At 38.9% G+C, this 12,437-nt stretch overlaps 2 protein-coding genes across 2 annotated transcripts; both read right to left on the bottom strand.

Annotated features, from left to right (window-relative positions):
* Positions 1 to 3,287: 3,287 nt before the first annotated feature.
* Positions 3,288 to 6,597, bottom strand: LOC130916564 (A-kinase-interacting protein 1-like). The gene is made up of 5 exons (XM_057837379.1): positions 6,483 to 6,597; positions 3,943 to 4,114; positions 3,786 to 3,860; positions 3,596 to 3,712; positions 3,288 to 3,532 (listed from the first exon to the last, which is right to left on the bottom strand). The coding sequence occupies exons 2-5, from the start codon at positions 4,099 to 4,101 to the stop codon at positions 3,383 to 3,385; spliced, it is 501 nt and encodes a 166-aa protein (XP_057693362.1). The 5' UTR covers positions 4,102 to 4,114; positions 6,483 to 6,597; the 3' UTR covers positions 3,288 to 3,382.
* Positions 6,598 to 7,451: 854 nt separating this feature from the next.
* On the bottom strand, positions 7,452 to 12,226 carry rpl27a (ribosomal protein L27a). The gene is made up of 5 exons (XM_057836775.1): positions 12,173 to 12,226; positions 11,565 to 11,628; positions 11,399 to 11,474; positions 7,700 to 7,874; positions 7,452 to 7,622 (listed from the first exon to the last, which is right to left on the bottom strand). Exons 1-5 carry the CDS (start codon positions 12,173 to 12,175, stop codon positions 7,494 to 7,496), a joined length of 447 nt encoding a protein of 148 aa, XP_057692758.1. The 5' UTR covers positions 12,176 to 12,226; the 3' UTR covers positions 7,452 to 7,493.
* Positions 12,227 to 12,437: the final 211 nt, after the last annotated feature.

Genomic DNA, 12,437 nt, shown 5'->3' with positions numbered 1-12,437 from the left:
CAACATCCGTTGAGCCCTCTGTCATTGGCCTAGAAGACCGTCCATCTCATAGATACGCAAGCTTCTCATTGAGCGAGTTGAAATTTTGCTGTGATACGTCAGCGCGTCTGCCTTATTGGATGGGGCAGATCTGCCCGATTAACTCTTTACAATACAATGGCATTGCATTACGTTACATTAAATTATAGTTATAAAGCAACACAGGGCTGAGTTGTGTTTTGTGTCCCTGTGTTGCGTGGGTGTTGTACCTGTCTTCTAAGTAAGCACTGTCGTGCATGTTTTTGCAGTACCGAATTTATTTCATCAAGGGTGTAGGTTTGGTCTCAACATTGGTAGGGACGATATTACAGCATAACCTTTATGTACACTTTTTGGTTGGGATGGGACATTAATAAGACCAAACAGATTGGGTGAACGGGGGTCAGGGCTATATTTCTCACGAATATGAACCTAATTAATTGATATGCTAAATCAGGGGTGCTCAAGACGTCGATCACGATCGACCAGTCAATCGCAAAGCTAGTGTGGGGTAGCTCGCGGCATCTCCCCAACACTTAAAAAAAAAAAAAAAAAAATGTACATAATTAATTATGATTGTTGTATGTTGTGTTGTGTGAGCTACATATGAGGTTATGCAGCACCCCTCTCTCTCTCTCTAAGCAGCTTCTTGCTAACATTTTTCTAGTTCCATAGTTTCCAGGAGAGTTCACTACATTTCTCACATTTCTTTATTTAATGTTAACAGTAGAAAACACAAAGAGAAGGACACTTCTCTCGAAGCAACTTCCTACTTGAGTTTTGCTGGTTAGCAAGTTCACACAGTTTAATGTTATGCTAACACTGATGCAGGTCGGACCTACAGTAGCAAAATTAAAAGTGTGTTCCCCACTTCTAAAACAATGATGTCTTTTTACATTTCTAACAATGGCTGCTGCTGGCTGAAAAAAAACTTCTCATATCTCTAATATCTAATGTGAGAGTGTGTGAGAGTCAAGTCATCAGCCAATCAAATATTCGTTTAGGAGGAAAAAATGGACCGGCACATTCAGCAGGTGAAAAGATGTACTTGTAAATCTAAACATAATCGAAAATAATTCACTTAATAAGGGTGGGGTCAATTACACACAATTATAACATATTGGAAGATGATATAAATGACCTATATAACTGAAGTTATTACATAACGCAAATAAGGTTGCTTAAAAGTTGGTGGAGACAATTTGAGCATCCTGAAAAGTTGGTAGTGTTTTGTCCCAACCGTCCCTATGCAAATCTACGCCCTTGATTTCAGTAATGTGGTAGTCATATTAGTAGTCTCTTTTTTTTTAAAGCATCTATTTGCCACATCTAAAATGGCGTCTTCGTAAACGTGCTATGCAGGGCAAGATACGGTGTCGAGCGTTCCCGCCTCTGATACAACTCAGATGGTGGGAATTATAGGCTCATGCACGTTCTCGGGCACCTTGTAGCGCCATTCCGCGTCGCTGTTCATATTGTTCACCTCTTTAGACTGTCTGTGTCGTTTCGAAAACTACACGTTTATCGGACACTTGTGAAATAGCCTCGACCGACGCGGAAACCGCGTGTCCCTGTGCAAAATGTCGACCGGCTTGGTCGTCGCTGGCTACGTGCAAGTTGCTAGTTGAGCGTCCATGTTGAAAACAAGGCCGTATGGGAAAACACAAGGGCAGTGTGGGCAATGCAGTCTGACGGACACTGCGAGCACCTGATCGTCGACAAACAGACATTAATTAAAGAATTGGTTTTCAAATTGGGGGGCATCAAGTTGTTTTCCTCACTGTGACTTGGTTATATTAGCCCTTTTAAACGTTTTTCTTTGTTTGGATCGATTATAATATAACATATCGGGGAAAATGCGACAGTAACAAAAGAAATATAGCGATAATAAGCGATAGTTGTGAGGTAGATATCTGTGACATATTTACAGAAACCAAATGTTTTCATTGTGACGCAATTTGTTTAAAAGTTTAAAATATGCGAGTGTGTAATTTTTTAAAGTCGTTTATTTTTCAAAGAAAATATTAGACAATAATTCTAAGCTAAAAATGATAGACATATGGAATAATAAATATAATTACTTACCTTCTTTTTATGGCTGGGTTGAAACAAAAGCGGTTGCGCGACATCTGTAAACAGGTGTTTCCAGGGTAAAACAGACAAAATAAAAATAGTTCGAGGGCTTAATGCGCCATGAATGTGATATGGCAGCATATAGACATATTGTTCTATCAAACACAAGTTATTTTTGCTTAAAATACAGCAGTTTATTTGTAAGAGGGGTGCAAGAGCAGAAACTGCTTTTTCAGCCTTCTGTGTTTTCCGCCATATACGTATATATATATATATATATACACACATTTTTTTTACAGACTGCTCGTGGCAGTTATGGCAGAACACATGAATTCACAATCACAATGAAATTTCAGGGGTGCCAAAATTAAATGAAAAAATAAAAATATAAAAGTATATTTTGTCATTGATGCAGTTTTGTCACACAATCGAAAAAAACTATGGCAATTTCTTTTCCATTTCGCTTAACATTGTCTTCTCTTTTGAAATGGCCTTTGCTTTTACAGAAAGGAATTGTCAATCAAATGGCGTTGGGAGGGACAAACCTATAACTAATGTCAACTTAATGTCAACGTAAACTTAAAGTAGATTAAATATATTTAAACAACAAAACTGCAAATTAAAAGGTTAAAATAAAATAATGAATTGCCCAAACAGAATTTGAAACAAAACTAGTAATTTCCCAGATACTGCCGTATTGCTATGAAAGTGCAGAATAAGTCTCCGTCCCTGCATATTTTGTATGATTTTGAATAGGCAGCATAGCGTTACCCCAACAGCATGTGGTTGATCCATGATTGTCTGGCCTGTAAGTGAACGAGGGCAAGTGTTCTCCATTTGCCTCTTTCACTCCCCCTCCGCTCTCCAAGTAGCTTCCGTGTGACGTCATAGCAAGGGCTGAGGGGAAGTGAACGAGGGCGACTGTCAAACTGTTCTTGAAATGCAGCCCCTAAATTTGGACACAACTATGGTCTTTGGTTCCACTCACTACCTGTTTGCCCAATCAGAGCTCTCTGTACTGTCTACTACCTGCTTCTTCGTCAAATGAAAGCCCTTGATTTCACTGGCTTCCTGCCTCTATGGAAAGAAAAGCAATTTTGTTGGGTGGAGTCTACTTAGAGATAGATGGCATTACTCAAGAATGTCAGACAACAAATTACGTTTTTTTTTTTTTTTTAATAAAAACTGTGAAATTTTGAGTCAATACAAACATGCTGTATTAAAAAATAGAGATGCTTTTCCATACAAAAATAAATGTTGAGATTCATGTAGTAACACACATACACAGAATTTAGAAGTTAAATGTGATGCTGACTGTGTCGCCAGCTTTGAGGTCGATCATCTTTGTTTGCTGCTGATGTCCGGGCTGGTCCGCGCTGATGGTGTATGATCCGGCAGGCACCACCACATAGAAGTCATTTGGTTCAACTTGACTGCCATCCTGCAGACAACGGGAGAATAAAGTCAAACATTAAACCTTGTTTTAAACTTTTTTTGTACGTACTTGCTGGTGTCCCCGAGGGGACAAATTGCTGGTCGTAGGGATATGCTTATGGTAGCGAGGCCCGTGTTTCTTCTCGATGTCGGGACCATGAGTGCATCCCATTGAGTCGTAGTACTTCTGCAACACAAAGGTGAATTGGATGAAGCCTAGCTTTGGTGCGAGTTGGGTGGGGTGGGGTCAGGTGACTGACTTTGCATTGAATGTTGGTCTCTGCCATTAAGTCAGTAATAGAGGAGAAGGCCTCCTGCAGTGCTGCCAATGAGTTCTGAGAATAAACAAAACATGTATTTGATTAAAACACAAGGTAGCTCGACACGAGTAATCAAAAGCATGTCAACAGGCCTCACTTTGGTGTATACCACCCGTTCATCCTCCTCCTCGGGGTTGGTAGTGTGCTTGCGAGGCGTGACAGTCCAGTCCATCCTCTTGGAGGCCCTCTCCAGAACCTCCAGCCCCAGGCGGGCAGTCTGATGCAGGGAATAATTCAGCCAGGTTAGACTGTCCATGAGGGAGACACATCTGTGAGGAGGAAAGAACAAATCTATTAGTCACTTTTGTTTTATGAGATTAGAGCAACATGACATGAGTGGAACCATTTCAGTTTGTAAGGCAATTTTTTGAGAGTAGAGGAGTTAAACTGACTGGCTGCCATTGGCGGCAATAGACATTCGATCCATTTTGCCTGTGAGGATTGGAGGTCTATCTTCATCAATGGCAGGGATACAAGATACGCAATGCAAGCCTTACCAATAGCGTATCGCACAAATGCTATTTTTAGACCGTGCGTGGCCATCATAGACACGCCCTCGCATGCAACTCATGTTATTACTCTTTTTCTGATGGTAATCTTTCAAAAAAGAACATGGCGAGTATACACTGCTGCTATGGAACTTGTAGAAACAACTCTAATGTTTTCTTCACACACTCTCTGCTTTATCTATTTTCAGCTTAAAACAAACAAAAGTTGAACAGTTTTTCCACTCCCCCAAAAATGCAGAATGCACACCGGAAAGAGCATGATTTATTATTGATATTTATGTTATTTATTTATACGTTAAAAGAATTTAGGTGTTCCAAAATGTTTTTTGTGAATTAATAAGCTTCAACAAAAATTTCATTATTAAATTAGTTAAAAAAAATAATAATAATAATAAATATATATATATATATATATATAATCTATCTAATCTATACAGTGTGTGTGTATATATATATATATATATATATATATATACACACACACACACACACACACACACACACACACACACACTGTATAGATTAGTAGCCCAATCGTAAAAATAGTCGGCTGACTAATCGGGAGGAAATTAGACGTTTGGGACAGCCCTAGCTCATTGGCTGTGACTGAGTAGCATTTGTGATCGCTACATAAAAATAGCAATGTAAATTGCCCCCAAGAATGGTCAGAGACGTAAGACAACCAGAGGATATAATACATAAGAAAGACAGGGCATATGGTGGTAAAGGATAGATTATTGAAACAGGAGAATGTCATTGTCAGTGGCGTAAGGCAACGCACACAGGAAAAAGGTGCGATAAAAAAGCTCCCGCTGGATCATGTTGGCTCCTTTTTCTTCGTTCTTTTTCAGCCCTCGACACTCAAGCCATCTCTTTAACTGAACATTTGAATGTTTGTCCACATCTTTACCAGTGAATTAGGCACCAGGGAAACCATTTTCGGACAGAATTGGTAGGTTTAGCTCAGTAAACATTTCGTTCGTACACTATTTCCATGTATTTACGATTACGGACAAACGGGAGGTTGACCCGCCTATCAACAATTGCTAACGTCATGAATATTAATGTGCGAAAGTGACTTGTTGCTTGCAGTACACCATTGAAATTGATTTGATGTCTATAACTCAGTGCCAGTGAATGAATGAAAAAAAGGCATTTGTGACTTTTTTTGTGCTTAGTTGTATCATCGGCTATACTAATACTGATAACCCTTTAGATATGACTATATGGAAGCAGTTAAAGAGAACATGAAGGTAATTGGTGTGAGACCAGAGGATGCTGAGGACAGGGTTAGGTGGAGGCAACTGTTTCAGTCTGGCGACCCTTGCAGAAAAAAGCCATCTTGGAATAGCTTAGCTGAAATTGGGGCAATTAAAGACATTTTGATTTGCCTATTTTCCTCCTCAAGTCATTCCTGAGGTATCGGGTCAGGACTCCGTATTGGCAGATATTCAAAGTCAGGTGACTCGAACTCATGCAAAAATCGGACTCATTGAACTGCCATTGTCGGCGCTAGATGTCCAATTCATTTTGACTGGGAAAGGATGGCAGCAAAAGCTTTTTGTTTTTTAAAATTCTTTAATAATTACCAAAAAAAATAGTTACTTGGCCTCTGAAGTGTCAACTCAATGGGGCAGTTAATAAGCAGTATGTTTTAACTGAGATAATAATCTTTAATTAATGATGCCCAAGTTTACATTTGGCGTTAAGCAGAACAACAACAGAATTCAACAAAGAAATTCCATGAAATTATTACATCCATGTCTAACATTTGCATGCAAGCACGTGTATTTTTATGAAGGTTAATGATTCCACTTACCAGGAAAAGACGAAAAAAACTGTCACCTCTTAGAACTTTCCTTCTTGTTCGGTTATCTTGAAAGAACTGGTTATGCATTGGGGATTATTTTCTACAAGTAAACGTTAGTAACTCCTGTTTTCTTCTTAAGTTTCCTATTTATTTAGCGCCTTCACTATTTGGGCAACTAACCAAAAGTTTTTGGGAGTTTGTAAATTGAAATGACGTAATTACAGCACACGCTAGCAACAAGCAAATGACAAGATTAGGTCACGTGAAAATGGAGTGAACAAAAACGTCATCTTGACAACCTGTTCGCCGACGGTTTACCTGGCTTTAAATCGTCACGTCGCCCGCGTGCACAGAGGTCACCTCACCGCCTCACAAATGACTTTTTCACAGCAGACGTGAAGGAAATCCCTCGCTTTTAAGCCGCGCCTCCCGGATGTAAAAATGCGGAAGTCACAAGCTACAGTGCTCATGTAGCAGCGACTCGGCCATATTGAATAGGGAAACCAGTGATTTTTGATACAAAAAATGTTTTTGATTATATGCAAAAAGTGTCGTCGAGGATGCAGGGTTAATTTCCCTAAAACTGTGTGAAAAATATAGTGTATTCTATAATTTATCATGTAGCTACTTGCATCTGCTTTAATGTAATTTTCTGCCTCTTCTTAAATCGCTGCTGGACTGGCTGTGAATGAATCCTATTGCCATTGACGGTGCTAGACGTCCAATCCATTCTGGATCTGAACATCTGATCCAATCTGAAAATGGATTGGGTGTCTTGCGCCATTGATGATTTGGGTGTTGACTACTAGTGGACATGAGCTCATTATGCCATGGTAATTTAAAATTTTAACATGTTTTTATTTAACAAAAACAATGTGAAAACAGATTACAGGCATCAAACTACACCAAATGTATCTGGACATTTCTGACAGCTGGTGGCATTTAAAATTTTTTGTGTAAATTACGGTAGTATAAAGAGTGTAAATCAGGGGTCAAACTCCGGTTCTCGAGGGCACCTATCCAGTCTATTTTCCACATCTCCCTCCTCTAACACACGACTCAAATGACCAACTCATCAGGAAGCTCTGGAAGCTTGATTACAATCCTGGTTATTTGATTTAGGTGTATTGGAGGAGGGAGACATGGAAAACAGACTGGAGACCTTCCCCTGAGGACCCGAGTTGGCGACCCCTGGTGCGAATCAAGTTAATTTTTAAGCACAATTAAGGCCTTCCTGTTAAATCTGTAGTTTAATGCTGTAGTTTAGAAAAAAAACTAGGCAATAACTTGTGTATTTATACAGTTTAATTTTTCTCAAAATGCAGTTGTTTATGCCATCAGCACACAGGCTCCTCCCACGGACTTGATTTTTTCCTCAGCCCGTCGGCTGAAGAATTTGGCCTTAACGATGACGGGTTGTTTGGGCAGCTTTCCTTTCCCCAAAACTTTGTAGTAACCCTGATGATTAAAAAAAGGTTTTAAAATCATAGGAGAAAAAAAGAAAATACAACTAAGTGTTATGAGTTAGTACTTACGGCGCGCACGGCGTCAATGATGGGTGCGGGACCATCAGGCTTCTTGCTGTAGTTGACCCTGGTCTGCTCGCTCACCAGTGTCCAGAGCTTGTCCAGGTTGATGGTAGGGCAGTACTTTGTGTTCCTCTTCAAGTGGTAATGTCTCATACCCACTTTTCCAAAGTACCCGGGATGGCTGAGGAAACACAGTTATTGCAAATTAGAACAAACACACAAATTGTTAGCCTGTCTGTATTTTTATGCCATTTGACTTCCTGTATTCCATCTGAGTCACCATGTATACTGAAATACTCCATTTCTCAAATTCACGTCTCAAGATTGCAACATACATGGTATGAGCAGACATTAATGACGACCCCGATCCGATCAAGCGATCGGAAATCAGGCAGATTACATCATTTTTCAGAGGATCGGAACTGGATGAAATTTTTTTTTTAAATTTGCTTATTGATTTTTATATGAAATGTTAAGGGCTCCAACAACAAAATAATCCAAATGTACAACGATATTGCCCTCCCCCCCAAAAAATATATACGCTTTACAATATGCAACAAAGCTTGGAAACGTCCGAACTGGAAGAAAACACGCCGGAGCTAGGAGGATGTTCTGGTAAGTGTTGGTCGTGCAAGCGCAAAATATAGCACGAGAATGTCTGCAGGTGCACAATCATTTTTTCTTTTTACCTAAATTGCCCCCCTCTTGCGCCTCCGTGTTTATGCACTGATTTTGAAACGTGCAGTACTTATCAGTGTATTGCGCCAGCTAAAAGCTAAGCGAAATGCCAAGTCTTGACTAGCTAATGAGCTGCTGATGTTTCACTCACCCCACGACTTACTAAAGTTACAAATATATTTGATGTCACAATAATAAGTGATCCTATAACAACACTGTGCCTTAAAAAAATAAAACCTTTCACCTGGATCACTGCTGTCAGGGTTGCTTGAAAGTGCGGATTACAACCTCTCCCAGTTTTTATTTGGCACTGATAGACCACAGAAAACTGGATATATGATCGTTTAAATTTGATGGTTAAATACATTTATCCCTACATGTATGAACACTGACGGGCACTTGTGCTCTTGGAACAGGACGCTTTTCTTTCCTCTTAACAACCAACTTTGCAATTGAAAATATTCTCAACTATCAAACCTTGTTATATGGAAAATGAATAAAAACAGATTACCATTATTTAAAAAAAAGATATATAAAAAGATATAAACACAGACAAGACTGAAAAAGCAGTTTCTGCTCTTGCACCCCTCTTTAAAATAAACTGCTGTATTTTAAGCCATAAGAATTGTTGTGTTTGATAGAATAGTATGTCTATATGCTGCCATAGCAGATACATGGCGAATTAAGCCCCCGAACTATTTTTAATTTGTCCGTTTTACCCTGAAAACCCCCGTTTACAGACGTCGCGCAACCGCTTTTGTTTAATCCTAGCTATAAAAAGAAGGTAAGTAATCGTATTTACTATTCGAAATGTCTGTCATTTTTAGCTTGGAATCATTAATTGATGTCTAATATCTAGTTTAAAAAAAAAAAAAAGACTTTAAAAGTCACGGATATCTACCTCATATCTGTCGCTTAATTGTATTTTTTCGTTATTGTCGCATTTTCCCCAATATTTTAGATGATAAGTATTCGATCCAAACTGAAAAAAATTGAAAAATAACGTTTAGAAGGGTAAATATATGAAAAAGAACATCTCGACCACTCCTTGATGTCAGCGATTTCTGCATCATGACCCTTGTTATATTACAGTGTTTCACCCATAAAATCCCCCCAAAATCCAGCTGTGGCCATTCACAGCTTTGTCTTGACACTCAGTGATACACGCTACATGGAGTTTTTGAATCGAAACAAGTACGCGATAATATCTCGCTAAAATCATGGCGTCTTTAATTCTGCTCTTGCGTGCTCTCCCCTCCAGTTCGGGTTTTGCTGTTTAAAAAAAATAAATAAAAATTTTAAATGCCCTCCTGTTCGAAATTTTTCTTCCCCCAGTAAATTGAGATTTTAAGCTTTCCAATGATGTATCACACATGAATATCGGACAATGTTGAAAGTTGGCCAAATTGGGGGTCTCAGAACGGAGCTTCAAGTCACCTGAGTGTTTTCCGCCATATATATTTATGCATACTCTTTGGATGTAATGTAATTTTAGGGCTAAATTATTTAACCCAGAATATCACCTTGAATTTAAATTACATCATTGATAAACATTTCACAAATACAGTTACATGCTGAAAAGTTTTTTAAACAAAAAACCTTTTCTTCTGAATACATTGCAAAGGTATCGGATCGGGACATAGTATTATGGTAACTCTGACTCGCGAGCAAAAATATGTCTGTCCCTAATTACACAGGGTACATGTTTATTACATGGTGTCAATTTGTCATGAAAACACTTTTATTTTGGTTTCAGGGGGGCAGAAGCAGTTAAATAAAAAACATGTTTGCCACTGAATTTTCTTTTATGCTGACGGTCTAATGATTTGGGTTAAATTTCCCCCAAAACGACAGAGATATATGCCACTTGCTCTTATTCAATCTAGGGATACTTCCTGATTCACTTAGTTATGCAGATCTTTGTGAATTATTAAATCCTCAAATTAGTAACATTTTCAAATATAAAGGTTTCTAGTACAGCAGCTATGCGGCTGTCACTTAATTTTCATGAAATTGCAAATAGGAGTGGGAACCTCGTGGTACCTCACGATACGATTTGCGATACAAAGCTCACGATAACGATCTGACGATATGGCGATACAACGATTATCGATACACTGGTCTAGGATTTTCTACAAACTAATAAACAGAAAAAAAGGTTCTGCTGTGAATTGGAATGAGTTAATCACTAGTAGACGTCCAATCCATTTGAACTGGGAGGGTGGCAGCGAATGAACAAACCCCTCCCACTTAAAACAGATTGAACGTCTATGGCTGTCAGTGGCAGCCAATGCGGCAATGAGGTCATTTTGGGCCATTAAGGTCATTTACCTGTTGATTTTTTAATGACTTCCTGTTGATTTTGGGGTATTTTATTTGTCACTTCCTGTTTATTTTTAGTTACATAACAGGAAGTGACCTGGGAATCACCCAAATGAATAGGCGGTGACTTAACAGAAAATGACCTGTAAATGCCCTAAAATGAACAGCAAGTGACCTGTAAATGCCCCGCAAATCATACCGAATGGCTGTGAATGTGATTGGGCGTCGAGCACCGTCAATAGCAGCCTTAGAGTTAATTGAGATACTATTATAGTAGAAGATTTTGGTAGCAACTTGATGGTCCCCCCCACTTTTTTCTAAAATAAACATTGACACCTTTATAAAACAATATTTCGATTCTTGACAGGAGCATAACGATAACCAGTGGGATACAAAGTATCACGATATATCACCATTTCAATATTTTGTCACACCCCTAATTGCAAAACTCTTTCTGAAAACTAAGGCTCTGTGTTCAAGTACATCATGTTGAACACCAGCATTGTGAATACATAACGACAGCATAGTTACTACACTAACAGTGGCTCCGACACATTACACAAGAAAGTTTAGCCCCCCTCCACCTCCCCGAACGTTAAAATATGACTACAGGTCCACTTGTCCTTACAATGCCCCCATTTTTACTCATTTATGCAGGTCTGACCATCATCTATGGGTGTCATGATCAACATCGATCTCACTTACTATTTATCAAAGTTGATCCTGTGGTGATGCATGCCACCAGCATTACCACGACCTCCAGGATGCTTTCTGTGCTTGCCTGGAGAAGGAAACATCACACTGGGTCAAGCTGCTGCAGTCAAAACAATAGTCAACTTTCAATGTATTTACAAATAAATTAAGATCTTACCAACTCGACCGTGTCCGTGGCTTACATGTCCACGGAGCTTCCTGGTCTTGGACGTCTTAGTAGGCTGTCGATAGATGATCAATTTAGATACACAAGTTGCCAACGATTGGTGCGTAACAGCACAATTAAAGTATAGAAAGCAATGTATTTAGTCATAACAATGGAGGTCAACATTAAAAAAATTAAAAAATAAAAGAACCCATCTTCCATCGGCTGTTCTCAATGCTGATTCTTAAAAGTTGCGTGCCGATGTAGCTAATGCTAACATTACAGAATATGAAAACACCTAGTTCAGACTTTATTCTCCTTTTGCCTTTATTACGTTACGAGACATGACGTTTACGTCAACTCCACATACTTCAGAATAATAAAAAATGTGTCAGTTGATTTAACACACTTAATGGGAGTCAAGACAGCGGGCCGAGAAGAGCTCATCATGAAATTGTGTTATGAATCACGCATTCAACCAAATTGTTAGCAGTAAGGCAACATGTGGGATTCGTGTGTCGTTAACAATTATCGCATGGCACATGTAAGTGGTTTCGAATGAGGATGGACATGGATATAACACTGAATTCAGATCACGGGTTATATGCGATCGCACCTACCATCTTGAAAGGTTGGAAGAAAGAGGAACGGGATTTGGAAACAACGCGGTTTTCTGTGAGATTTGGAACCCCCTGATAAGTAAACTACAGCGACTTCTAGCGGCAGATAGTAGAACGTGTTCTTTACATTCTTTGGATGAAGTGAAAAATACATACGAGTATTTTATATTTGACAATATTGAAATATTTAATCACCCACATTGTTATTATGTATGACAATACTATAATACACGTTATAAATGTTTGTTTTGGATTTTTTTTGTGT

Source organism: Corythoichthys intestinalis, chromosome 5 (genome assembly GCF_030265065.1).
Source record: "Corythoichthys intestinalis isolate RoL2023-P3 chromosome 5, ASM3026506v1, whole genome shotgun sequence".
NCBI lineage: Eukaryota > Metazoa > Chordata > Actinopteri > Syngnathiformes > Syngnathidae > Corythoichthys > Corythoichthys intestinalis.
Note: the sequence above shows the minus strand (reverse complement) of the source record. Positions and strands in the feature narration are given on the sequence as shown.